Source organism: Alosa alosa, chromosome 17 (genome assembly GCF_017589495.1).
Source record: "Alosa alosa isolate M-15738 ecotype Scorff River chromosome 17, AALO_Geno_1.1, whole genome shotgun sequence".
Lineage (NCBI taxonomy): Eukaryota > Metazoa > Chordata > Actinopteri > Clupeiformes > Clupeidae > Alosa > Alosa alosa.
This window is the reverse complement of record NC_063205.1, coordinates 703797-731514: the sequence shown is the minus strand read 5'-3', so window position 1 is coordinate 731514 and position 27718 is coordinate 703797. Positions and strand designations below refer to the sequence as shown.

At 44.3% G+C, this 27718-nt stretch overlaps 2 protein-coding genes across 8 annotated transcripts in view; one reads left to right on the top strand and one right to left on the bottom strand.

Annotated features, from left to right (window-relative positions):
* Window positions 1-18727, top strand: part of slc37a3 (solute carrier family 37 member 3) — a 36211-nt gene extending 17484 nt beyond the window's left edge. For 3 of the 4 annotated variants that reach the window (XM_048267582.1, XM_048267581.1, XM_048267584.1), the window contains 7 exons: window positions 3734-3906; window positions 13476-13671; window positions 13952-14053; window positions 14822-14869; window positions 15453-15604; window positions 16833-16898; window positions 17052-18727. In XM_048267582.1, the coding sequence (XP_048123539.1) occupies window positions 3734-3906; window positions 13476-13671; window positions 13952-14053; window positions 14822-14869; window positions 15453-15604; window positions 16833-16898; window positions 17052-17144 (830 nt within the window). In that variant the 3' untranslated portion in view covers window positions 17145-18727. The remainder of the gene's footprint in view (window positions 1-3733; window positions 3907-13475; window positions 13672-13951; window positions 14054-14821; window positions 14870-15452; window positions 15605-16832; window positions 16899-17051) is intronic. The other variant, XM_048267583.1, reaches the window with a different exon arrangement.
* Window positions 18728-20070: 1343 nt separating this feature from the next.
* On the bottom strand, window positions 20071-25002 carry cdkn1d (cyclin-dependent kinase inhibitor 1D). 4 transcript variants are annotated; one of them, XM_048267587.1, is made up of 3 exons: window positions 24448-25002; window positions 22015-22493; window positions 20071-21635 (listed from the first exon to the last, which is right to left on the bottom strand). In XM_048267587.1, the coding sequence occupies exons 2-3, from the start codon at window positions 22487-22489 to the stop codon at window positions 21577-21579; spliced, it is 534 nt and encodes a 177-aa protein (XP_048123544.1). In that variant the 5' UTR covers window positions 22490-22493; window positions 24448-25002; the 3' UTR covers window positions 20071-21576. The 4 variants fall into 4 exon arrangements, with proteins under 4 accessions (XP_048123544.1, XP_048123543.1, XP_048123542.1 ...); XM_048267586.1 differs by lacking the exon at window positions 24448-25002 and adding an exon at window positions 23067-23555; XM_048267585.1 differs by lacking the exon at window positions 24448-25002 and adding an exon at window positions 22788-23060.
* Window positions 25003-27718: the final 2716 nt, after the last annotated feature.

Genomic DNA, 27718 nt, shown 5'->3' with positions numbered 1-27718 from the left:
ATCCCTGAGCATGACTGTCCGCTTTGTTCTCGGTGATATGAACATCCACTTAGATGCCCCAGGGCCAGCCGGACTTTGCCCTGGTCCACCTTGACCTCGAACTGGTTCAAAGCCCACCGACTCCACAAAGTTGGTAAAGAGTTTGACTTGATCTTCACTGAACTGCAGCACAGACACCCTCATGGTGACGCTCTCTCCATCTTTTTCTGACCACTTCTTTCATCCAGTTCAACGCCAGCCTGACAAAACAGCCTCCGCCTCAGCCGATCCATGGTCACGCTCCGCCAGCAACATCCGGATCCTGTCTCCAACGCGATTTTTTTCCTCTGTGGTTGCCTCCCGGTCCACTCCTCCACCAAACACCTCTCCTCTCTCTGGAGGTTAATGAGGCCACAGACTCGCCTCCTGTCTCCACACTGAGTCAGGAGCCTAGACGAAGCAGTCCTCTACCACAAGGCCAGCTCGATCCAAACATCCCTCATCCATGGTTAAATGAGACCTCCGCCCAAGAGCCACCAAACCTTCAGAGCCGCTGAGAGGAAATGGCACAAACTAAACTAATGGGATGACCTCAAAACTACTAGACACTCCTCTCTGACCTCCTTCGTAGCCAGCATCACTGTTGCTAAGACTGCTTTCTACAATGACAACAAATCAACAGGCTACAGACACCTCTAAAACTTTTTTCAACCTTCAAATCGCTATTTCAACTCCTTAGCTGCTCTCCTCCTCCATCCAGCCTTTACTGCAGATACTTTCCTCGGCTCATTTTTTACAAACAGTGGCTGCAATCAGCAGTCAATTCTCTTTCACATGCCCACTCCCCACGTGATCTGACTCCCCAGATATCAAGACCCTTATTAAACCCTCTAGGGACTGTTGGAACATCTTTTCAGCATTCCACGCTTTCTCCGAGAGTGAAGTATCTAGACCCCCTGACATGCAGCCATCCCACCACATGCTCGCTGGACCCTATACCCACGAGCCTACTTCAATGTCCATCAGCCCCACCATCGCACCAGCTACCAGCTGCTTCAAAATGGCCCAGGTAACACCGGCATTTAAGAAAAGCTTTCCTCAACCCTGCTCTTTAAAACCATCGCCTGTCTCACTCCTCCTGCCTTTCCTATCCAAAGGCATTGAACGACAGTCTCCAAACAGGTCTCTGACTTCCTTCACAGAACAACCTTCTGGATCCAAATCAGTCTGGGTTCAAAAGCTGCCACTCTACCAAACGTTTCATGCGGTTCTGTAACAGAAGCCTTAAAGAAGCCAGTGCACCGGCTGGTCATCAGTAATCATTCTGCTTGACCTATCGGGTTGCCTTTTAATCACCGCAGATCCTTCTCGCTATACTTGCAAACATGGGAATCTCTGGTTCTGCTCTCTCCTGGTTTGAATCCCACCTCACAGGACGCCAAGAACGATCATGGCTTGGTCAGCTATCTGCACCTCACCATCTCAACACAGGGGTCCCCAGGGCTCAGTGCTGGGCCCCCTCTCTTTTGCTATCTACACCACCTCCTCCTTGGGACAGAGACTATCCATTGCTCAAGATGGCTTTCATACCACTGCTATGCAGGCCACACACAGCTCTATATATGTCCTTTCCACCTGATGACCCCAATGTTTTCAGCACGGATCTCTGATTGCCTCTCACAGACATAGCTACATGGATGAAAGGCACACCACCTCCAGCTGAACCTCTCAAAGACCTGAACTGCTGCTCCTCCCAGCTAAACCTACCATACACCACGCGACATCAACATCAAATTTGACTCCCTGTCTGTTTCCCCACCTACCAGGACTGCAAGAAATCTAGGAGTTGTTCTCACAACCAACTAAACTTCTCAGATCATGTTGCCTCAGTCGCCCGGGTCATGCCGTTTCACACTCTACAACATACGGAAAATCAGGACCTACTTGACTCAAGATGCTACCCAACTTCTGGTTCAGGCAATAGTCATCTCAATGACCGACTACTGCAACGCCTCCTCCTGACAGGTCTTCCCCAGCTCATGAGTGAAACCACTTCAGATGATCCAGAACGCGGCGGCCTGGTCTACAACCAACCCAAAAGGGCACACATGTTACAGATAGATAGATAGATACTTTTATTGATCCCCAGGGGAAATTCAAGGTCTCAGCAGCAGCATACATCAACACAAACACATTATTTAACAGCAGAAAGAGTAATTAAAGTATATAATATAAAACACAACTAAGCAGTAAGGACAGTAGAAGATAAAGAATATGCTAAATATACTAAAAATACAAATTATACTAACACTTAATACAATATATAAAAAATATACTAAAATACAAATTACAAAAAATACAAATTATACCAACACTTAATCTAAATCAGTTCTAAAAAACAGTATCCATAGTGGTGATTAATAAATCAGGGAGGCGCTTTGCAATGACTGAGGCAGGGACTGAGCCTGTGATTCTCTGTGCATAGTAAGGTATGGTAAGGTGCTCTAAGGTGCTCTGTGTGAATGAGGGTCATGGTGGTAGTGCAATGGTGATAGTGGTCATGGTGATAGTGCAAATGAGTAAGTCAACAGTGCAACAATGCAGAAATAAAGTAAAGTACCCTCTGCTCATCCAGCTACACTGGCTACCTATGGCTGCCCCTCATCAAATTCAAGGCTCTAACGCTTGCTGCCAAAAAGTAGTCTCTGGTTCTGCTCCCACCTACTTGAATGCCCCCATACAGACATTTACACTACCTCCAGACCGCGCTGGCCCTCAGATGAACGACGTCAGCTCTAGTTTCTACCACCAGTACGCTTCAGGCCAATCCAAACTTTTTTTCTCATCTGTTGTTCCTTCGTTGGTGGGAACACACTGCCAGTTCCTACAAGAGCAGGGACATCCTCTCCATTTTCAAAAAACTCCTGAAGACCCAGCTCTTTAGAGAACATCTCCTCTCATAGCAACACTTACAACAAGTCTTGCTGATCCTAGCACTCACCAGCCGTCTTAAACTGACACGTAACTGTTAAAAACAGCACTCACTGATGCACTTATTTTTACTGTACTCTAATGTTTTTTTTAAATTGTCCTAAAATTGTTGAGAATTACTCTAAACAACTGTTTACCATGTTGTTAGTCGCTTTGGTAAAAAAGCGTCAGCCAAATGTAATGTAATGTAATGTAATGTATGTGTGTGTGCAGGGCTGAGTGTCGACTCTGATACTGGTTTGTGTCCGGTTTCATGTGTGTGTGTGTGTGTGTGTGCAGGGCTGAGTGTCGACTCTGATACTGGTTTGTGTCTGGTTTCATGTGTGTGTGTGTGTGTGTGTGTGTGTGTGTGTGTGTGTGTGTGTGTGTATGTGTAGGGCTGAGTGTCGACTCTGATACTGGTTTGCGTCCGGTTTCGTGTGTGTGTGTGTGTGCAGGGCTGAGGTCGACCTGATAACTGGTTTCATGTCCGGTTTCATGTGTGTGTGTGCAGGGCCGAGGTCGACCTGATACCTGGTTTGGCGTCCTGCTCGCGGTGGTCGCGTGCGCGGCATGTGTGTGTGCAGGGCTGAGTGTTGACTCTGATACTGGTTTGCGGCCGGTTTCATGTGTGTGTGTGTGTGCAGGGCTGAGTGTCGACTCTGATACTGGTTTTATGCACCGGCTTTCGCGGTAATGCGGCGGTGTGTGTGTGTGTGTGCAGGGCTGAGTGTCGACTCTGATACTGGTTTGCGGCCGGTTTCGTGTGTGTGTGTGTGTGCAGGGTTGAGTGTCGACTCTGATACTGGTTTGCGGCCAGTGGAGAGGGACTCAGACAGCCAGCGTCCGCTGATGAGTGATGAAGAGGAGGAGGAGGAGGAGGAGGGGGGAGTGTGTGAGGACCCTCCCAGGGCCATAGGATTCCTACAGGCTTTCTGTCTGCCTGGGGTGATTCCAGTAAGTACACACACAAACACACACATGCACGCGAGCAGGCACGCAAGCACATGTGTGTATACTATGGCTGTTGGAACGAATTTCGGAAGTCGAATATAAATCGAATATTTTAAAAATCAATACTAATCGAATTTAGAAATTACTGTTCGAATGTGGGTTTTTTAACGTGTTGGCTAACTTTAGCGAATACGTGAAAAACGAAATGCTTTTGTCACGTCTGATGCACAATCTAAAAATGGCAGAACACAATGCTTCCATGGAGATCACCACTCCTGACCATTTAAGTGATGTGTGGAACGTTTTTGGATTTCCAGCAGAAAACGCAAAAATAACAGGTAGCCTAACGATGTCGTAATCTGCAGAGTATGTAGACTAAGGCCCAAATGAAATATTACTTGACAACGAGCAGCCTTAGTGTACATCTGATAATGCTACACCCTGACAAGCTAGGTAGCTAAACAGTCCGAGGGCGAGGTAAGAATGAGCCTGCCAGGCTTTTGTCTCCCTCCTCTATGTCTGGTGCTTTTGTCACTTGTCTTATAGGCAGAATGGTTCATAAAAAATCACGGGACGATAGAAAAAAAGAAAGCAAACTTTTCCCCAATCAGGAAATACTTGCTAATTTGGCGTCATCAAAAATAGGGGCATGTGGTCATGGTATGAGCGTTCATTCATGTGTGTGCGCGTCTGCGAAAGAAACTCAAGCTGCACAGATATCATTGCTAGACTATAACATTACTTACAGTATTCTTGAAAACCACTTACTTGGTTAGATGTTGGCTTAGAGTATGAGACAGTCAGTACAAATAAATTGTTAATTCAATATTGATCAACATTCTTTGTTTTAAGTTTGTTTTTTATGTTTGTGCACAGATATGTTGAGATATGGTCACATGTTTGTAAGAATGTATGTTAGTAGGTATGTTGCAAGCAACATTGTCAGAGATGTATGGTTGACAGGCACACAGGTAATGTCATACACGGTCATCACCACTGGTCTGGTCTGGTCTGGAACCTAAAAGGCAAAAGCAAACAAGTTTAACAGTTATACCAAAACAAGGAATGTCTGCAATTGTTCAATACAACTAAGATATTTAAGTGAAGTTGTTACATTACATTAGGCTGACAAATTATAACCTAACGACTAACATGGTAAACAGTTTAAGTTTTTTAAACAATTCTCTCAACAATTCTAGGACAATTAAAAAAAAAGGTAGAGTAGGCCTACAATACAATTGTTGCACCATCAAGCTACTGGTAGTTAAATACTAGCCTATAATATTAAATTGCAAACAAAGCAGAATTCTGTGTTTTATTGTTTTCAGTTTTAGTATAGATGATAGTTAATCATATTTTTTTAAATATAAAACGTAAACAGCTTAGAAAACTTTGCAGGCAAACGGTTTGTTGTTGCTGCTGATAATAATTATATGAGTAAGGACGGATTATTCTGATACTAAGTATCTTGATAACCAACTGCTATAACTTAAACAGCTTGCTAGGTCTGTCAGCCACAATTTTTCCTACAGATTACGATGTACTACAACTGGAAAGTTTGATTCACGTGCCAGGCTACACTTTAATTTATAGACCAGAACAATGCAGAAATGAGTAGGCCAAGTAAGCATTGTAACCTACAGTGGGTCCCCGTTAAGTTTGGACGGGTTCCTTCATGAATCACGCACCCCATTTTCTCAGCAGAAATGGCACAAACTGCAGTTGACACAAACAACCACAAGGTGTTTTTGATGCGACTGACTTACTGCTTCCATGACGAAGCTGGGGCACGGAACTTAAATTGATCACGGTAGTTTAAGCTTACACTTGACAAAACATTCTAATATGAAAATGTAGATGCAATTGTTGTAAAATGGTGCAGCTCCTTTAAGAAAGCACCGTTAGTGCAGGGGATGGAGAGAGAAAGCGAGAGGGGAAAGGCCTATGTGTGTTAGAACTTAGCGTGTGGAAAAGAACGTGCTGTTGAGACTGGAGCGAGTCATATTCAAAATAATGCAAAAAAAAAAAGCAATTATCCTCATTCATTGCAACCAAAGCATGCCTGCTTGCCGATGTTCAAACGAAAAATATATCAAAGCACCTTTGGCGCTTGAATGTAGCACCTAAAAAAAAATGTTTAAACAGCTGGACAAATGATTTAGCTAATTGATTATATAACCTGTACACCAGCAATTGTTGAACATTTACCTGTATTAAAGTACATTGACAGTAGCCCAGCCTAACAGCATGTTGTAGGCCTACTGTAGAAATTTCACTTAAATTGCAACCGCAACATGCCTGCTTGCCAACGCTCAAACGACAACGAAAAATATAATAAAACAACAAGAGGGTTGATTCTGAATGACACTGAGTTTTAGACACTGAGTTTTTGTAGTTAAGAAATATTTTCGTATAAAAAAAAATGGTTATTCTTCAATCTCCTTCACTGACGCCTATGGAAAAGGCTTAACGTCAAATTTCAAATTTCTCTCTCACATTGCTCCTCATAACCATCTATAAAAAAGTTTTTTTCTTTTCTTTTGAGCACATCTGAATCCCAGGACATAACGCGACTGGACCTTATAATAGGCTCGAGATAAAAAAACTAAAAAAGATGAAGCTTTCCGAACTTTGAAATTGCGCATCAGTGACTGGCATCGGTGAACGAAGCTTTTCGGGTTGAACAGGCTATTAAAACTATTTGGCGACCTCCATGTCACAGGAGAGACTGGGCTCTCCCTTCTATGAAAAGACGTTAGGCTACCTGCAAACTGGCCTATGATTTCATTGTTGAGTTTGCGGCAAAGCAAGAAAATGTTTTTTTTTCCTGAGTCAGGATATGGCGAAGTCAGTGTCATTTATTTGTCCAATGTTAGCTTATAGATACAGACCAGTACATCTTATCAATAGTTTGAATGTCGTGTGTGTTTCTGCTCATTGACAAATACCGCTCAGCACAATGATTCATGCCCATTAATTCCCCTGTTAAAGTGTTCGCCTTTGTTACACTATTTGGTTTTCGCGGATGTAGCCTATGATAAACACCATATGGCAAAATATGTGACTCAGCTAATGTTATAGGCTAGTCTAATTTTTTTTTATTCTTTTAGTAAAGGTGCAGAACATTAAAACTTTGACTAACATTTCGATGTGTCAATGTTTTTGACTAACGAACATCGAAACGTTAGTCAAAGTTTAAAAAATGTTCTGCACCTTTTACTAAAGAATAAAGAAAAATTAAGAAGACATCTGAGCTGCACCGGGCGCCTCTCCTTCTCTCTAACACTTTTGGCTTTGGCTAAATATTTCTAAAATCATTTGAGTTTCACTAGTCACATGTTTTAACAAGCAAACACTTGTTATTGAACTAATAACAGACGTGTGTCGGTAAATTGACTTTATTTTCCATACGGAGAAATAACATATGAGTCTAACCAAGGTCAATCTTGCCAAAAAAAACCTCAAACCTGAAAAAAACACATGAGGCAAAAAGTGCAAAACATACAAAAGTGCAAAAACTAACTAAACTAACACGCCGATATTTTTGTATTGCAATCATTGTAGCCTACAGTTGTAATGAAAGCGCTGTGAACAGTCGCTTTTACTCCCCGATGCGCCATTATAAAGAACGCTTAACGTGTCCCAAAACAGCTATCAATTAATCACCAAACGTTATAAACAAGTATTGCCAGGAGCAACACCTTGCAAAAAAATGATAACAATAGGCCTAGGCCTTTATATGGCTCTGCTCCTGCCTAGATTCAACTCAGAACTGCCTGAAAGTTGCAGACCTGTTCTGGAAATACGTGCATTAACCCAGTGTTCTCAAAGTGTGGTCCGGGACCACTGGTGGTCCATAAGCTATCCCAAGTGTTCCTTGAGCAGACGTGGTAAAATATGATATAGATGAGTTGTTTGCAATATTGAACCAACTTGTATGTAAATCCAAACAGTTCTGCAACATTGTCTATGTAAGATATGCCAGTTTAAATCATATGAATCCTCTGACACAATAAGCAAAGTGAAAATACAATAAGCAAGGTGGTTCAGTGAGTAGGCCTATTGTGCTGAGATACTGTTGAAGTAGGTCTAATCTATTTTTTTTAGATAGGTGGTCCATGCATTTTTATTGGTTAAGTGGTCCTCCATCTGAAAAAGTTTGAGAAACACTGCATTAACCCACTCGACCGTCAGACAACGCTATCTGCTTCAAGTAGGCCTATTGGGCAGGACTGTAGCCTACACTGGTTGCTGTGGCACAGTCTTGAGTGACCCAATCGTGTTTTTCTTTGTCATATGAATGCTGTCATTTTGTTAACATTACTGTTAAGGAGATGCTGTAGGCAAAGTCTATATTTCAACCTCGTTAGTGTAGTAAAAATCAGAACTATTCACAAGGTTTCTGGGCAGCATATTTATGTTCTGTTAGCAAGTTTAACTTCTCATGACTACCGACAAAGTAGCCTACTGCCAGCTGATCTAAGCTCTCATTTTAAAACATTACTGAGAGACAGACACTGTACAATCAAGAAATCTTGCCACTGAATCCAAAACTATGTTTAACATTATGTACAAGGCTTAGGCTACAGTGGACTAGCATGTTGCAGGGGCTGCTAAAACCCAGAGAAACGACTGAAAACTCGCCAATCACAGCCCTTGCTGTCGCATCGCGCCGTCTGGTTCGACCGTGGAACTCCACAGCGGACTATGCTGCCCCCTGCCTGGCTGCAGTTGTACTTACATTTCACCATTCACCATGATCGTGAATGAAGTGTCAATTTTTAACTGGGACCCACTGTATGTTGACAACACAAACATTATAGCTCAACTTTTGTAGTGTGTTTTAACAAGACTTTAGTCGTATGGTCCATTTCCTACAGTAGCCTATTCATGGCTTTCATAAGGTCCCTTTCCACAGGAGTATTAATAAAGCACCAATGCATTCATAATCTAGGTGCTTGATTGTATACACCTGTGCAAAGGGACCTGATGAAGCCCATCAATAGACGAACTATAGCATACCGTGATAGTGTTTACTTAGGCTACCTAAGAATCAGGAGCATAGAATGAAAACGTAGCCATGGCCTATTTGATACACAAACAAGCAGTGTAGCCTACAACGTTACAAATTTGGTAAAATAAAAACAGGAGCATATTTGTTAGCTTTAACTAAAATGTGAACGGTAGAAGCTATAACGTTATGACCATCAACAAGTAACGTTATTCATGCCATGAATGAAACCCATGATGGGTTTCATCAGGTCCTATCACACAGTAGCCTAGGCTATAATCAAGCACCACGCAGTCTGCATTCATAATCTATTCTAGTATCTGTAGGCCTACTTCTCTGGTTTACGTGAACGTTCTAGTGAAAACGCTGCTGGTTAGTAGGCCTAATGAACAAATGTAACGTTAGTGCATTACGTTTGATTGTTGTTAGCTACTGAAACCTACAGCTAATCGGTCACTGTAAAGTTGACGACATATTAACGTTGATTAACAGTGGGTTTCCTTACATAATACATATCAACGTAGCAAGGTGCTATAACGTCAACTATTTCACTAACGTTAACATTACCTAACGTCATAGATATATATCTATGACCTAATGTTATAACGTTAGTTTAGTTATTTGTGACCCATCATTTCATACATATAACGCTAACGTTACATAATGTTTGACGACATAAATGACTCAAATACCAAAAACCGGAACACTTACCTTGTCTGTAAATAGAGAAATGTGCCTCTGAAGGAGAGTTTTACGAGCAAATAAAGTGACCACGGTATAGCAGGCGAAGACGTTCAGAAGATTCACCGCTCCAGTGGTAGCTCGCGTTCAGCTGTTGATTGCTTTCAGCTGCAGGTCACGTCATAATGCTAAAAGTTGCCGCCACGGCGGTCAATGTTAAGTCAATGGGAATTTATTGCACCTTTATCATAAATATCTCAAAAAGTATTAAGTTCACAAATGTAAAAATGTCATTGTGCAATTGTCCGTTACAAGACCTTTGTAGGAGTGTTTGAATGACGTCAAGCGGTTCAGTGGTTTTAGCGTAATTAAACGTCAAATTTGGTCGGAAGAAGAATAATAACAGATAATAAGAAGAACAGTGATAATAGTCCCTTGCATTTATATGCAATGCAATAATGAATGAAATTCGAATGGGATTATGGAGGAAGATTGGCAGCTCTAGTGTACACGTACAGATGTTTTAAGTCAAGTCAGTTTTATTTAGTATAGCACATTTAACATGCACAGAGTGCAACCCAAAGTGCTCCACATACAAGACATTGATACAAAACAAAGGATAATAAGACAAAAAAAGGCCAGATGGAGCGGCGTAGTCACCAGTGTTCCCGTGACACTAAGACATACAACACAGACAACACAGCAAATTGAAAATAAATAAATAAAATAATAATAATCATGTTAAAATTAGTCCAATTTCCAACCGGCAGTGATGACCCGCGTGAAGCTGCGCAGAGCCCAAAAACCGTCCTTTCACTGACCAACTCAGAGAATTTACTGGCAGTCTGGAGAGCAGAGCACCGGAAGAACAACAGTCTGAAGTCATGATGGGCGATCTTCCTGCCATCTTCCTGATCAGCAGCTCGGTGGCTTTAGCAAGGACAGTTTGTTGCTTCATGGACCCAACGTCGTCTTCCAGGCAGCGCTGCATGGAAGGCAATATGGTTAGGCAAGGGTTAGGGTTAGGGTTAGGGTTTAGCGATATGGACAAAAAATAATATCTCTATTTTTTGTAATTTTGACAATAACGATAATTAGTCGATCCTTAACATTTTTTTTTCAAAGTCACTTTACAGCAAGAGTTACTTTACAGCTCATTATTTATGATTATTCCAGTGAATTTCCCATTGTCCTGCGTAATTTAAAACGTGCATTAAGACATGTTATTCGAACACCTATGAAGTAGATCTTTTTTTTGGCCATGACACTTGTATATTAATTCACCGAAACTCGTCGTGAAGTTTGAATGAACTGTCACGTTGCATCCAAGCTGTAAAATACAGACGTCAGAACATGACGTTCATGTGTCGGGGAAAAAAGTAGTTCTACAAACAAGACAATTTTGGCGATTAAAATGTTAAAATTATAACAGGAAGTGAACACAACGCAAGTGGCAACAGTGGAATAAGCGGGATAATTGACTCCACTGTGGTCTGTTACAAGGTTTAAATGTTTTACAACCTCGACCGTGCATTAATTTCTATTAACAGACCACTGTGTCATTATCCCTTACATACAGGGGCGCCTTAATACCACCCGAGGCCCCTGGGCTATATGTTTTTTAAGCCCTCCCCCCCCAAATAATTATGATTAAATGATACCCGGCCCGCGATCTGACCCGATACATAGCGTGCGCTTTTGATTAGTAACATGCAGTGTAGCCTATCATTATTCAGCCTATGTAAAACCTTTACATAAACAGGAACAGAAAGCCCTTGAATCACGTCAGCCTACCCATGGCATCGCTTATCAAAAGGCTAGCCTACTGCACGCTAAAACAAGCGTTGAACTTTACAGCACTGGCTGTAGGCTGCGATTAAAAGATGGGTACACATATGGGCGTTTAAAGCTTTTCAAAAGTGCATCGTACGCGTTTGTCGTCGGGGGTTTCCCAGGAGTTTTTGAAATTTTGTCTACTTAACACACCAGTTTAGCGCCAGTTTGGGAGGGACAGAAATACTTTTAGCCTACAGAACAAGCTGGCTCATGTGGCGTGAACATGGCTACCTTATGCATTATCACTACACTACATGGAGACATATCTCACGTTAACAATGGAGAAAACATAACATAGACTAGTATATGTGCGAATGGGTTAGCACAAACTTAGCTGTTGGTGAACAGAGATGCAGATCTTCATTTCTTTGCGCCACAGCCCATGTTCTGCGTTCACTCCAATGAGACAAGTGAAATACATGTTTTAAAGCCGTTTCATTTCCAGGCGATTTGCTACTATATTTACCTGCTATGCCTTCGGTTTTCATGGACAGTTACAGGAATCCACATCATTGCTTCAATCCTACCGTATTGCTTCAATCCTATCGTATTGCTTCAATCCTACCTACGTTATCTCCAGAGTTTGTAAGTTTGTCAGTCAGTTTCAGCCTCTCCTCTATAGCTCCCTTATACACCCGTTGGGATTTATTACGTTTTGTTACATTTTGTTACACTTTAGAATTGGAGAAGACAAAGGGGGCCTCTGCATGGATGTAATTGTAGAGCAGTACGATGTGCTCAATTATTTAGGCTAGCTCCAGAGTAGGCTAGCTCCAGAGTAGGCTAGCTCCAGAGTAGGCTAGCTCCAGAGTAGGCTAGCTCCAGAGTAGGCTAATGACGCCGCGAATACGGACACGCCGTTTATTATTATTGATTATCATTATTATTATTATTAGGAGGCCCCTCATTGGTCGAGGCCCCTGGTCTGAAGCCCAGGTAAGCCCCTGCATTAAGGCGCCAGTGCTTACATAGCATCATTTTAACAATAACTAATAACCTAACCTGTGACTTTTTAACCAAATCAACCAATGCATTGTTTTGCAATTGCATTGACACATTTTCAATTCTGCCTCCACTTGTGTGTGTGGCAATGACATGGTCTAGCCAGCTACATTTAGAAGATAGATAGGCTAACAGTTTCCCAAGAGAAAGTCTGAAGCAGAAGATCCTTTTACACCTTTACTTAGGATTCACTGTAAAACTAAGCAGACCAACGGAGTACATCTCAGTTATTTCCTTCAATGTTTTGTTTAAGAGCAATAATGTAGGCTAGCATTCCAAGTTACAGAATAAAAACTAATGCGTTAGCTTATGGCTAATGTATATGAGAAATCCCATAGAGATGCTAACGGTTAGCATAATCAATAAAAGTAGATATTAAGAGCGAACTTCAGTCCATTTACAAAAGGGTTGACTCAGTGCCACTTCAACATAGTAGCCGCACAAAATAAACATTAGCCGTGTGTGAGACAAGGTGGACCCACATGTGATCATGTGACTTGCTCTGCTGCAGCCAGTGGGCTTCTCTTGTGTTTTTCCCCCCTAAGTCATTTAAATACTCGATAATGTCAATTTGCACATTGTTAAAACAACAATCGTGATATAATCGCAGACGAGATATATCGGCCACCCCCCTACTAGGGTTGTGGTTACGGTTAGGGTTAGGTGCCTTGAAGTCGACGGTCGCAGCGGGGCCTTGAAGTCGACAGTGGGGGCTAAAAACACCATCGAGCATACGTACATACGCACACATATACACACATATTTACTCTCCATTCCACACATACACACACACACAATCAACAACATATTCACTCATACAGGCAATTACATGCATAGTCACAGTTGTACAAAGAGGCATTCTCTCTCTCTCTCTCTCTGTGTTTGTGTGTGTGTGTGTGTGTGTGTGTGCGCATGCGCGAGTGTATGTGTGTGTGCAGTATTCTCTGGCGTACACATGTCTGAAGCTGGTCAACTACTCATTCTCACTCTCTCTCTCTCTCTCTCTCTGTGTGTGTGTGTGTGCGCGTGCGTGTGCGTGCAGTATTCCCTGGCGTACGCGTGTCTGAAGCTGGTCAACTACTCTTTCTTCTTCTGGCTGCCGTTCTACTTGAGCAACAACTTCGGCTGGCCGGAGGTTCAGGCTGACCGCCTGTCTGTATGGTACGATGTGGGCGGCATCATAGGTAAGCAGCCGCGTGTGTCTGTGTCTGTGTGGTACGATGTGGGCGGCATCATAGGTAAGCAGCCGCGCGTGTGTGTGTGTGTGTGTCTGTGTCTGTGTGGTACAATGTGGGCGGCATCATAGGTAAGCAGCCGTGTGTGTGTGTGTGTGTGTGTGTGTGTGTGTGTGTGTGTGTGTGTGTGTGGTAGCAGGCTCAGGCCGACCACCTGTCTGTGTGGTACAACGTAGGGTCTATCATAGGTAAGCAGCCGAATTAGCTGTGTGTGTGTGTGTGTGTGGGTTTGTGGTACGGTCCAGGGTCTGATTTCTGATATGTCTGATCCCCCCCCATCCAGGTGGTACGGTCCAGGGTCTGATTTCTGACATGCTGGGGAAGAGGGCTCCTGTCATTGCAGTCAGCCTCCTCGTAGCCATGGGGGCGCTAGTGGGCTACAGCCGTAAGTCTCCAGCCGCTCACCTCTGATTGGATGCCCAGTCTTTATCCCTGTTCTGATTGGCTGTTCTGCTGACAGTAGTGAGGACTAGGGAACATATTGTGTTGTATCGGAACGTCACATATTACCAACCGTCCCGTATGTCCAACCTCTTACGTAAATGTGTCACTTAATTTTCATTTCTATACAAACCAAGACGGCGGATTCCTAAAGAAACGCAAGCACCCACACCATAAGTGTATCTAAATTAGCTATGTACCAAAAATTACATTTTAGCGTGAGTCGAAGAGCTGTAAACAGTTTTGTAAGACTGCGTGTACAAATCCGCTTGGAGTTCCAGTGGAATTTTGAATTGCGACGAGAATTCTCGGGCTAACCGTTGATGTGCCGTGAGAAAGGTTGGGAATATGCACCCACCAGCCCAGCACTAAACTCCGAGCGTGGTAAACAAAATCTGATATTTCAGGCAGTAAAAGCCCCGGTAAGAACCAAACTAGATTTTGTTCAAATCTACACACCTATGGCTACTGAAAAATGTAAGGTTCATTTAGCAAATGTTATTTTGAAGTATTAAAAAACATTGTTGTTTTAGAATTTTCGAAGGAAATGGTTGGTTATTATTAGTAAGTTTATCATATGTGTGCATGAGTGTGTGTGTGTGTGTGTGAGTATATTTATGTGTGTGTGTGTGTTGTATGTGTTCCTTCATATTTTCGAATGAAGATAAGATAAGAGTTACGTGAACAAAATGTTGATGTTTTTTTCCTGCAGGTTCTCCAGATGATAAGGTGGTGAATGCAGCCCTGTTGGCTACTACAGGTAAGGACTGACCCCAACACACACATACACACACACACACACACACATACATATACACACACACACACATACACACAGACCCCAACATGTTAATGCTTACATATGAACCTTAGCAGAAGAATTACAGATCCAAACATTAATGGAAGTGTGTTACACACTTAGACAGGTCTGAATTACAGATCCAAACATTAATGGAAGTGTGTTACACACTTAGACAGGTCTGAATTACAGATCCAAACATTAATGGAAGTGTGTTACACATTTAGACAGGTCTGGTCAAACGCAGAATGCATTGTGCTATTTTCATTCTGAACTGCAATAGCATGGCATCATCGCTTCCAGGTAGATACACTATCTATTATTGCAGAAGTGGAGCAGCACACACACATGCTTTGCTCGTCTTTTTGCATTTGGCGCTTAGTCCACACAGTTGCAATCCGCGTGAAAGGTTTGTGCACATGCCCAAGACTCCCAAACACACACACACACACACACACACCACAACAGACATTCCGTGGTGGTGATGATGAGATGATGGTAGTGTCGGTGTTACCGTGGTGATGACGATGCTGTTGCCGTGCAGGTTTCTTCATCGGCGGGCCGTCCAACATGATCTCGTCGGCGATCTCGGCGGATCTGGGTCGGCAGGACGCGCTGCAGGGCAGCCAGGAGGCGCTGGCCACCGTCACCGGCATCGTGGACGGAACCGGCAGCATCGGGGCCGCAGCCGGACAGGTGAGGGGAGGGGCGTCATCAGCGTGGGACGGAACTGACTGCAGTGAGGTCATCAGCGTGTGACGGAACTGACTGCAGTGAGGGCATCAGCGTGTGTCAGCATGTGACGAAACTGACTGCAGTGAGGGCATCAGTGTGTGACGGAACTGACTGCAGTGAGGTCATCAGTATGTGACTAGACCAGTAAGGATTTTAGACAGTAGTGGAGAGGGAGTTAGATCCATAGACAGTAAAAGAAATGGACGAACAGACTCCGTTATTTTCAATGGGAGGGCACTGACGCAAATTGAAGGTATTTTCAGTTGGTCCCCCCAGTACTGCGCAGACTCGCACTTAACTTCAAAATCACAAGTTTCCCCATGCTGCTTCCATATGTTGGAATGCCAACAAATGCACGAACATCGAACACCTTCTTCTTATGTGTGATTTCTGCAACAGTGGTACTGCAAACTTTTTGATCTTTTGTTATTTTATGCTGTAGGGTAAGCGAATGCCACACATGTACAGAAACCACAATTAAACTTCAACCGTGTTCAATGCATATGTTATACGTCCCATGAGTCACGTCAGGTATAGATTGCAGCAGGTATGTCCAGGGCAGGTATAGATTGCAGCAGCTATGTCCAGGGCAGGTATAGATTGCAGCAGGTATGTCCAGGGCAGGTATAGATTGCAGCAGGTATCTAGCTCCTCTCGGCTGACACTAGCAGACCTTGTGGACAGAAGGGTCCTGTCAGCCACAGACCTTGTGGACAGAAGGGTCCTGTCAGCCACAGTCAGCTGCAGTTGATCCCGGATGAGTAAATAAATATGAATTAGTTGATCCAAAGTTGATCCAAAGTTGACCCTGAATAAGCCTAGTTTGTCCCACTGTTTTTGGACAGGAAGGAATGCGCACATCCAGAATCACACTTCTTTAGTACAGTGAGGTCATCAGTGTGTGACAGGGCTGACTGCAGTCAGGTCATCAGTGCATGACAGGACTGACCATAGATATTAGAAAGCTAGACACCGGTAACAGGTGTCTCTGATTGCGGCAAGTGTTGCTGTGACTCCCCCATAGACAGTAAACATGCTGCCCCCCCCCCACCACCAATATGGCGGCCGCGTTTACGATGCCACCTAATAGAACTCAACAGTCAATGCGGTATCTAGCTTTCTAGTATCTATGGGACAGACTGCAATGAGGTCATCAGTGTGTGACAGGAGTATCTTTTCCTCTTCCTAGTATCTGGTGTCTCTGATTGAGAGCAAGCTGAACTGGATGTGGGTGTTCTACTTCTTTGTGCTCATGGTGAGTAACTCTCTCCCTTTCTTTCTCTCTTTCTCTCTTACTCTCTCTCTCTCCCTCACTTACCTACACATACACACACCTGTAGCATTTACAGAAGTAATGCTAACCTGTTTGTTGTCTAGTTAATGACGCCTGTGTTGTGTGCTGCTGCAGACAGGGGGCAGTGTGCTGTTCATCTTTCCTCTAATCGTGGGGGAGCTGCGCTCCATGTGTCGATACCGGCAGGCGCAGGCGAGCCAGCTGTGACGCTCCCGCACGCTACGGGTCGCTACGGTAACCCGGGATGCAGCGGGTCTCTTGCATTACCACTAAGGTGCCAACGCTGTGTGTTGGTGCGGAACAGTGATTAAGTGTCTGCACTGCAGTGGAAAATCACCATCTGTCCTGTTACCTCTTCTGAAAATCACCATCTGTCCTGTTACCTCTTCTGTCCTGTTGCCTCTTCTGAAAATCACCATCTGTCCTGTTACCTCTTCTGTCCTGTTACCTCTTCTGAAAATCATCATCTGTCCTGATGCTCTTCTGTGGGGAGGTCTTTTAATCTGATTGTCTTCCGTTTGTATCAGCAGCCCTCCACCAATCACTGCGTACCCTCACAGCTCTCCACCAATCACTGCGTACCCTCACAGCTTTGCCTGATTCACTGGGAATCTCACAAACAGTTAGCACCCACACCGTTAGCCCCTCACCCCCACAACTTTATGTCCAACACCCTAATGCCCAGCACTGTTAGCCCCACACTGTTATGCCCAACACCCTAATGCCCAACACCCTAATGCCCAACATTGTTAGCCCTACACCCTCACACCCTTATGCCAACACCTACACCCTCACACCCTTATGCCCCACACCCTAATGCCCAACACCCGTATGCCCAACATTGTTAGCCCTACACCCTTACATCCTCATGCCCAACACCACTGGCCATCTGACCACTTGTGCCACTACCCTAGAGGGCCACTAGAGGGCAGTCTCATTGAACGTCTCACACACATACACTACACAGTAGATGGGAGCCGCAACCTCACTGGCAGGATGTAGTCTACTTAGAACAGACTTCTGCTTGATGTGATCGATTGTGTGCTAATGATGTGACCTCATCGTACACACATACACATACACACACACACACTTACACTGCAGTATAGACGCCCCTTACACAAATAACTGCCTTCACACACACACACACACACACACTCATCGCAGCCTCTCAGGAGGGTTTTAAAGGTTTTTGTACAAATAACCATCTCCTTTTGGTTTTATTTTTTTATGAATGTTTATGAATGTTTTGTTATATTTGTGGCAATGTAAATAAATTGAATTGAATGTGTCTATGATTAACATCATGCCAACTGCTGTGGGGACATCAGACCTCAGGACTGCCCAGCCATACCGCAGGACTCTACTGGGTTGGGGTTAGTGTGGAGTAGAGCGTTAATACCGCAGGACTCTACTGGGTTGGGGTTAGAGTGTTGGAGTAGAGCGTTAATACTGCTGGACTGTACTGGGTTGGGGTTAGAGTGGAGTAGAGCGTTAATATGCAGGACTTTACTGGGTTGGGGTTAGAGTGTTGGAGTAGAACGTCACTACGCAGGACTCTGCTGGGTTGGGGTTAGAGTGGAGTAAAGCGTTAATACCGCAGGACTACTGGGTTGGGGTTAGAGTGGAGTAGAGGGATACTGCTGCTAGTCTGGTGTGTCCTGCAGGGCTGCTGCTTGATGTTTACTGTGGAATGGTCTCCTGTTTGCACCCTACAGCAGTGTGATGCTGTCATGACCTGCTAGTTGTGCTTTTCTGTTTTTCAACAAGACATTATGTTTTTATCATCACTTGGGTTTGGCCTCATCATTTTGTGTTAATGATTCTTATGTGTCAGTATATCAACTTGATTGTATGTGTGAGTGTTTGATATCTCCCTCTGCCAGTGTTCTTATCAAGTCTTGCCACCAGGGGCCCCAGAGTCTCATGATATTTCAGATTTGATCTCACACCTCTCGTCACACAGCCAAAACCCCAACACACACGCTCACATAGACACAAATAATTTCTAACATCTACACACATAATCTTGAACTAGCCATAACCCTAACACACACATACAACAGGAGTGTTTAGAGTTTAAACAGTATGATTCTTTATTAAGAACACACAGGATAATGGATCCATTAGAGACCATGTGTACTGCGCCATGTCACTGCTGGGCTCACACAGCCTCAGTGCAGAACACAACGCTGCCATCTAGTGCTCAGGAGTACAATAGCAACATCAGATATAGTCTGCAGCAATACAAGATAGAGAACACTCTTCTGTTCGTTATAGAAATTATATACCTTTATCAAAGCGTATATTCATGCATATCAGTTACATAGAATACTCGGTAGATGAACTCTAGACAAAGGTATCAGATGCATAGAATACTCTGTAGATGAGGTATCAGATGGATAGAATACTCTGTAGATGAGGTATCAGATGCATTGAATACTCGGTAGATGAGCGTGTACAGGAATAACACAGAAAAAGAGTTGTATGTCTGGTCAGAGTGTGTGTGTGGTCAGAAGACCGCACACGACCAGCGCGGCTTATGTAGTGCAAAGACGACCGGAAACATCGTCATAATAACGGAAGATGACTGGAAACGTCATCAGTTAGTTGCGGAAGAATGTCATCAGTTACCGTAGTTACTGAAGGGCATCTGGACCATTTCTCCAAAATATTATGATAGAATTACAATAAATTAGAATATACCTCCATCTCACACACACACCTCCATAAACATCTCACACACACACACACCTCCATAAACATATCACACAGACACACACACACAAACAGGCACCATAAAACCACCCAAATAAGAACATATAAAATATATAATTATAATAATATACATAATAGCTATAATAATATATGCTACATTTGCATGGCTAAAAGGGACAGACGTGGGGGATTATGGTGCAGGGACCCAGACACAGAGGCAGCTCAGAGGGTCTCTCTCTCACACACACACCAGAGAGGGATGCACAAACATCCCCCTGTACTCTATTAACACGTGCCCTTCCCCCTACACTACACACACACACACACACACACGACTCAACTCTGGTGTGCAGAAGAGGTTTGGTCTGGGTCTGTAGGTTAGTGCAGAAGAGGTTTGGTCTGGGTCTGTAGGTTAGTGCAGAAGAGGTTTGGTCTGGGTCTGTAGGTTAGTGCAGAAGAGGTTTGGTCTGGGTCTGTAGGTTAGTGCAGAAGAGGTTTGGTCTGGGTCTGTGGGTGATGAAAGAAAAGGAAGAGAGAGCCAAGGGTGAGGTAGACAGTTCCGAGGGCGGACGGGGGGGGAGAGAGAGATTCACATGAAATTCAGAATTTACATTTTTTTGAATATGTCTCAGGGCTAAGAGCAGTGCACAGAACTACAAGAGCAATGCTCCATGCTTTGGTCAACTATTTCAGCTGCCTTAGAAGTAAAGGTTCTCTCTCACACACACACCAAAACAGTTTCACACAGCTACCGAGCAGAACACCCAAAGCCATTCCCTTCATATAGAAACACTTGCTATGCTACATAGCATATGCTACATCATTAGCAATGATTCGCTTTATGCTACATCACTAGCAGTTATTAGCTTTATGCTACACCGTTAGCAATTATTAGCTTTCTGCTACATCACTAGCAATTATTAGCTTTCTGCTACATCACTAGCAATGATTAGCTTTCTGCTACATCACTAGCAATGATATTAGCTTTATGCGACATCATTAGTATGATTACCTTAAAGCTGACAAACGTGGGACAGACATTGCTACATCGTCAAAAGAAAACGGCTTCAGAAGCCATAAACTCAATATTCTGATGAGAAACGACCAAAGACTGAAGATTATACTAGCTAAAGAGTACACATACTGTACATACTAGCTAAAGAGTGCACATACTGTACATACTCGCTAAAGAGTGCACATACTGTACATACTAGCTAAACAGTACACATACGTACTCATGGTCCACATTTGCGTTTTGAGCTGCTGGAGCTGAACAGATGGCCAGGTTACAGATCTGAAGTACCGCAAAAGAAATGAAGCAGCATTAAATAAATAAAAGACAGCAGAGTGCAGTGGATTGTTAGAGGTGAGAAGGGTGACTAGTGACCTCTGCCCCCCAGTTCCTGCTGTCATTCTTACACACACACGCACACACACACAGAAGAATAACGTTGCTGACCTGCGGGCCTCCTATCTGAGACTGAGCGTCGGCCCTCTGCTAATATTTGGCAAAGGTCAGGGGTCAGGGGGAGATGTTTACCGAAGGTCACTGAGGTTGGAGCTTAAGTTGTCTGGTTTACAGTGGGGCAATGAGCGTAGTTTGGGGCGTGAGGGGGTAGTTTGAGGGGTGAGGGGTAGTTTGGGGCAATGAGCGTAGTTTGAGGGGGGAGGGTTGTTTACGTTACGAGTGCATTATTGGTTTCACAGTATATCAGATGCTTTGCTTATGCACCAAATAAGCCAGAGAAGAGTCTGATGACATCAGAAGAGGATGAGGGCGTGTCTGACAGTGTAGACAGGAAGTGAGTTCATTCAGACAGGAAGTGAATCTGCTCAAACAAGGAGTCCACTCAAGTCTTTATGTCCATTTCTTCCATTGCTATGGTGAGGCTAAGCCACTCCTCCTGTTGCCTAGCTCCTCCTACTGACGTGACATGGACTTGTGATGCAGGCGCCTCCTCTTCCTCACCGTGAAGAAGTCTGCGAGGACAGAGAGGACAGCACAAGTTACAGCAAGATGCTCCCGTAGAGAGAGAGAGGGATAGAGAGGGAGAGGAGTGAGAGAGGAGAGCACGAGTTACAGCAAGATGCTCCCGTAGAGAGAGAGAGAGAGGGATAGAGAGAGGAGAAAGGGATAAAAAGGAGAGAAATGACAGAGGAGTGGGAAAGGAAGATAGAAGGAGAGAGGAGAGAAATGAGAGAGGAGTGGAAGATAGATAGATAGATACTTTATTGATCCCCAGGGGAAATTCAAGAAGAGCAGAATAGAAGTTGAGAGGAGAGAAATGGGAGAGGAGTGGAAGAGGAAGATAGAAGGAGAGAGGAGAAGAGAGGTGTTCTGAGGAGGCGGGGCTCTGACCTGTAATGGTGGCCTGTTTGTGTTTGGGTGCCATGGCAACGCTGAGTGCGCTGAAGCTCCTCTTCATGGCCCTGCTGTTCCACAGGGGAGGACTGGCGTTCCCCTCGCTGGAGGAGTGGGTGGGAGAGGAGGAGGAGGAGGAGGAGGTGGAGGAGGAAGAGGAGGAGGTGCCCACCTCACTCCTCCAGCGCCCACTTCCTGCCCTCTTCACCACTCGGCTGTGGTAGAACGCTGGCACATCCTGGCATCGCAGCTCCTCCCACTGCAGGGTGGAGCCGGGGGAGGGGCGATCAGACAGGAAGTCAAAGTCCCAGCGGCGCGTTGCCGTGTCAACGGTCATGCACAGCAGGCGCTGGAATTCCTGCTCAAGCTGCTGGTGGTCGACGGGGCCGAAGAGATTCCGCCGCACGCCACAGCGCCCCCTGGTCTCCTCCATAGGAACTTCAGCGTCCCGCTCAGATAGAGCCATGGCCATGAGTCTGAGGAGGAGAGAGGAGAGGAGGGGAGGAGAGGAGGAGAGGAAAGGAGGGGAGGAGGAGAGAGAATGAGGGAGAGGAGAGGAGGGGAGGAGAGAGCGGTCAGTTACACAAACACTACAAACTACTGGCAAAAAAACGACCGAATTAATCTGTCAACGATCAATCTTTCAACCTCTAGTAAACACCACTGGACACCCAAAACAAAGTAAAAAAAACACAGTGTCACACACACACACACACCTACACGTTTCAGAGGCTCACACAGAGAAAAGTGCCGCTGGGAACCTACTGCACCTGTTCTTATGCACGTGCACATTCAGCGCTTTCCACAGACCCACGTGAAGTTTTCGTGTGTTTAGGCGCACGGGGAGACATTCCTGAGCGGACATGCGAGTTCCTACAGTGATCTTCCACCTGAGTGTCGGGATACCCACCAGAGACAAGCGCTCACGAGTAGCCTAACCTAGAATGGTTAGCCCCATCATAAGCGACACGAGCTTTCAATGAAACCTCCTGCTTTCCGGTTTACTGCTTCCGTTACTGCAGATGTTTACAGAACAGCACAGAAGTTACCTGCGCCTCAGCTGTCGGTCTGTACGGTGAAGAATCTGGCGCATGAACCAGCTCGGGTTGTATATACTGACGACTCAACGTTCGGTTTGCCTCTCAAATCTGCGCGTTGCCGCCAGTTTTCCCTGGTGATTTTTTTAGTTCAAATATTCAAGTGAGGGTGTGTCGAGTTGAGAACGCGTCAGTAGATAAGCGCTTTTGCAGGATTCAGTTGCTGCGCAAACTTAAGGAGCGCGCGGGGAAAACGGACTCTCGCGTCATAGAGCTGAATTTGGAGTGGAACAAGCCACGTGTGTTGGGTAGACTATGTTCTAAATTCTAAATGGCCGACAGAATCCCATCATAAAACATCGCAGCTATTGGCTGCATGATCTGACTGCATGATCAACTCAGATTCACTGTTCAAAATTAACTTGATATGGAGAATGATTACTTATTTGCAGGCTTTTTTTTGCTGAAGAAAGCTCAGATATGTAAATCGCTACCTAATTTGTAGCATAATGTTTCTAACTTCCGATGGTTCTTGCTATATATTGCCAGGAACGTGCGAGACCTAGTCCGTTAATCAGTCAATATTCAAATAGGCCTATGACGTCCGCTATGCTTGACAACTTGAGCTCCCAGTCAGGAGGCTGTCTATGAATTCCTCAGTTATTTCTCACTGTGCATTTAAGCAGCCCTGGGAATAGTTTAACGTAGAGCAAAAAAGTAACGACAGAAATTAAGGTCAATTTGCCATTAAAATTAATGTAGCCTAATCCAATATATTCCAGCTGTAGAAATCGGGGCTGCTCTACATGCGCCCCGCCTCCGGAGAAAGTTGTTTTCGTGAAGGGAAGTAGGTGCGTCGAGCGCAGAGGATATCAAATTACTACTCTACTTGGTCCTTATGCAGGCTACACACACAAACACACACACACACACACACACACACTATGAAACCGCACAGTGTTGATAACCAAAAACGTAAGCACATTCAAAAAAGAGAAGGGGCTAAGAGAAGTGTTTTAAAACACATCCAATGGTCTCTGATGTCCGTCAATAGGCTATTAGAACCAAAAACTTCAATCCAAAGAAACGCAGTGACGCACTTCCAATCTCACCCAACGTAAGGCAGATACGGGTCAGTCTGGAGTGGACTAACTCGAACCCTCAACCCAGAAAACGAGCCCCTTGACCCAAGCAGGACATACCAACTAGTAACGAGCATTTTATGCGAACTACAGTCTGCGTTCATTATTTTAACGTACGCTTTAACGGCATGCATTAGAGGGGCATCTGAAATCACATCTCGTCTACACTCCAGAACTTGACAGGCAGAAGAAACATGTCAGGGCAAAAGCTTTTGTAATTATATTCGATGGGGAAACATATTTGGACTCACCGGTCACTCTGAAGCTCGTGGATAGTATTTGCAGGTTGACAGGTAACTCGAGGAAGTGTGCGTGAAGTTCACGTAAATCGTGAAGTCGTTTGTGCAGGTACACCTCGTAAACAACCAGCACTCAAACTCAGTGATGCTGCCGAACGCAGACGAACTAGCTCGTAATATTGCCTACTTAATCCCAAACAGGTTTGTTTTGGATGTCGGGAAGCGTGGGACATCCCACCGTAAAGGATTACCACGCGATAAATAGCAGAACAATTGGTATTGAAGGCTGGGTCACTGGAACAACAACAGCAACGCCCAACGCAGCATCCGCGGATTATCCGAAGAATGATTCCTTTATGCTGCAGTCTCTTGCGCCTTGCTGTTGAAGAAGGTTGTCTGAATACTTCGGAACTGTCTTAGTTTTGAGTCACCATTACACGCTCGGTATCAGGTCCAGTGCAATTAAGCTCCGCGCACGGACGCCTGTTGCCTGCTGAGGTTGTATTGAACTGTGGGGACTCACTCTCTAGCGCTGCCTGTAGCCTACGCACATACGCACACGGCCCGAGCATTGGTAAGCAGCGCTGGCAGCAGAAGTAGGTCAAATCTCTGGTGCGGGCGGGGCGTCCCTTCAGCGGACTGTGTGACACACATTCTCGTGTTTTGCTTCCATCACGTTTTGCTTGGGCGTAGTGCCAGCGCTTCTAGTCACGTTGCCGTGCAACGTGACATTTTAGGTTAACTGAACAAATTCTCCCGCAATTTTTGTGATGGCACTTCAAACCTCAAACTAAATCCAAGACTTAAAAGTTACCTATTATCATTCATTTTTCCAATTAAGCTCAACAACACAAATAACTTTGATGTTCTGAAAACAAGCATTAAAATAGATAGGCCTACTATAAAAACATATTTTAAAATTTGACGATGATTGATCACTTCTCCTCTACACCCAACACATAGCTCCATATAACTTGTCTTGTTGTATTGTTATTGTTTGTCTGTTGTTATGCTTTTTTTCTACTATGTTAAGCGATCTGGGGTTTGAGAAAGGTGCTATATAAAATAAACATATTATTATTATTATTATTATTATTATTATTAATAAACAAATGTATAGTAATATTCCTTATGAAGAAGCACTATAGGAGTATTTTGGGAAAAATATTATAGTAATCTATATGAGCACTATAGCATTTTTGGGACATTCTGTTGAAGACTGTAGGCCAACTATGGGAACACTACAGGGTAAGGGTCTCATAGAAGTGTTACGGAACATCACACAAGTATTATATTACCACAGAACTACTATAGAAACCTGCTAGCATTGCTAGCTCTTTTTCATAAGGGTCTCTCCCTCCCTCTCTCTCTCTCTCTCTCTCTCTCTCTCTCTCTCTCTCTCTCTCTCTCTCTCTCTCTCTCTCTCTCACACACACACACACAACACACTCAGTTATATACCGTTATAGCTTATCCAACATCAGTGGTGCTCCAAAAAGGCACACCAAAGGTCAAACCAAAAAGGCAAGGCTCACACACACACACTCTCACACACTCACACACACACACACTCACGGCACACTGGCTTATGGTTACTGATTATGACACGTCACACATCAAAAAGCCAAGACACATGCCTTATGGTTAGTGATTAGGAAGCACGTCACACACACATTATTCTGGCCTATAAAAGGGGTATTCATTCTATGGCAATATTCCTTCTATAGTGAGTGTTCATGAACGGAGACTTCAGCGACGGGCATGTGTGTGTGTGCGTGAGTGAGAGAGAGATGCTGGTTACCTAAGGCCCTAGGGTTAGTGTGTGTGTATGTACGCTACGTACGTGTGTGTGAGAGATGCTGGTTACCTAAGGCTGTTCTCTGAGGTTGTAGTTCTTGGGACACTTCATGTAGCCTAGAGGGGCATGTTTACTGATAACACACACACACACTCCTCTGTCTTATAGGCCAGCACACTGTGTGTGTGAGTGTGTGTCATGTTGCCAAACCTAGAGCATTGTTCTTTTGTTTGCTCATTTGTTTATCCTGTCTGTAATCAGGATGGTTAATCATGACTATTCAGGTGTGTGTGTGTGTGTGTTTAAAGTGTCACTGTATTTGTGAGTCTGTGTTTTTGGATGTCCTTTTGTGTACATGTGTAGGTTTGAAACAAACACACACACGCACCACCTCTTGTTGATTGGATACACACACACACACACACACACAAGGTCCGTATGACAACTCTGAAGGAGTTAAAAGCTTCAGGAGCTGAGATGGGAGAAACTCTACATACAGCAACTATTGCCTGAGTTCTGACATACTGTAAGTTGAAAGACAAACGGAAATTGGAACAAGATGGCAGGATGAGTAGGCCAAATAGACAGCTTTGATAGCACTGTGGAAGACTGGGCTACATACACTAAAAAACTTGAGCAGTACTGTGTTGTAAACTAAATAGAGAAAGACAGAAAAGTAGCCTATTAGTAATAGTAATAATAGCTATAGTAGCTACAGTATTGAGCGTCATGGGTGCAAAAACATACAATTTGCTACGCAATTTGTTGGCACCAGATAAGCCAGCTTCAAAGAGTTTCAAAGACGTTGTGAAAACGGAGCACTTAAATCCAAAACCGCTGGTCATAGCAGAAAGGATTAGATTTCACAATCGTAATCAAAAGAGAACAGAGTCAATCACTGAATATATGGCCGAATTGCGCAGGCTATCAGAACATTGCCAATTTAGAGATGGACTGTCCAATGCACTGAGGGATAGATTGGTGTGTGGACTGCAACATAAAAGCACACAGAAGCGGCTCCTTACGGAGAGAGACCTTACACCCCTGCTGAAAAAAACAGCTAGAAACCAGCTTATGCTGGTAGCTAGTTTTAGCTGGTTTTAGCTGGTCATTGCTGGTTTTCTTCCAGCTCTTGCTGGTCTTTGCTGGTGTAGCTGGTTGGACCACCAGCTGGATATGCTGGCGTGACCATCTGAGGAAGCTGGTCATGCTGGTTTGACCAGCCTGTCGTGTAGGATACAGCTGGTGCAAGATGGTCATGCTGGTGACCAGCCTGCCAAGCTTGACATTGTTGGTGTAAGATGGTCATGCTGATTTGACCAACATAAGCTGGTACGGCCAGTTAAACCACCAGTGTAGGCCAGCAACAGCAACACTCAGACAAGGTACTGACACATTACAACCCAGACCTGCCCTTGCGTTTAGCCTGCGATGCATCACCATATGGAATTGGGGCTGTTTTATCGCATAAAATGACTGATGGCA

What these genes read in the sequence shown, in the direction of transcription:
- cdkn1d (XM_048267585.1), bottom strand. Translation starts at nt 22,882, where the DNA reads ATGTCCGCTCAGGAATGTCTCCCCGTGCGCCTAAACACACGAAAACTT. An exon ending in GTGCACGTGCATAAGAACAG is followed by an intron (nt 22,494 to 22,787) that starts GTGCAGTAGGTT and finishes TCTCCTCCTCAG; the next exon opens with ACTCATGGCCATGGCTCTAT. An exon ending in CAAACAGGCCACCATTACAG is followed by an intron (nt 21,636 to 22,014) that starts GTCAGAGCCCCG and finishes CTGTCCTCGCAG; the next exon opens with ACTTCTTCACGGTGAGGAAG.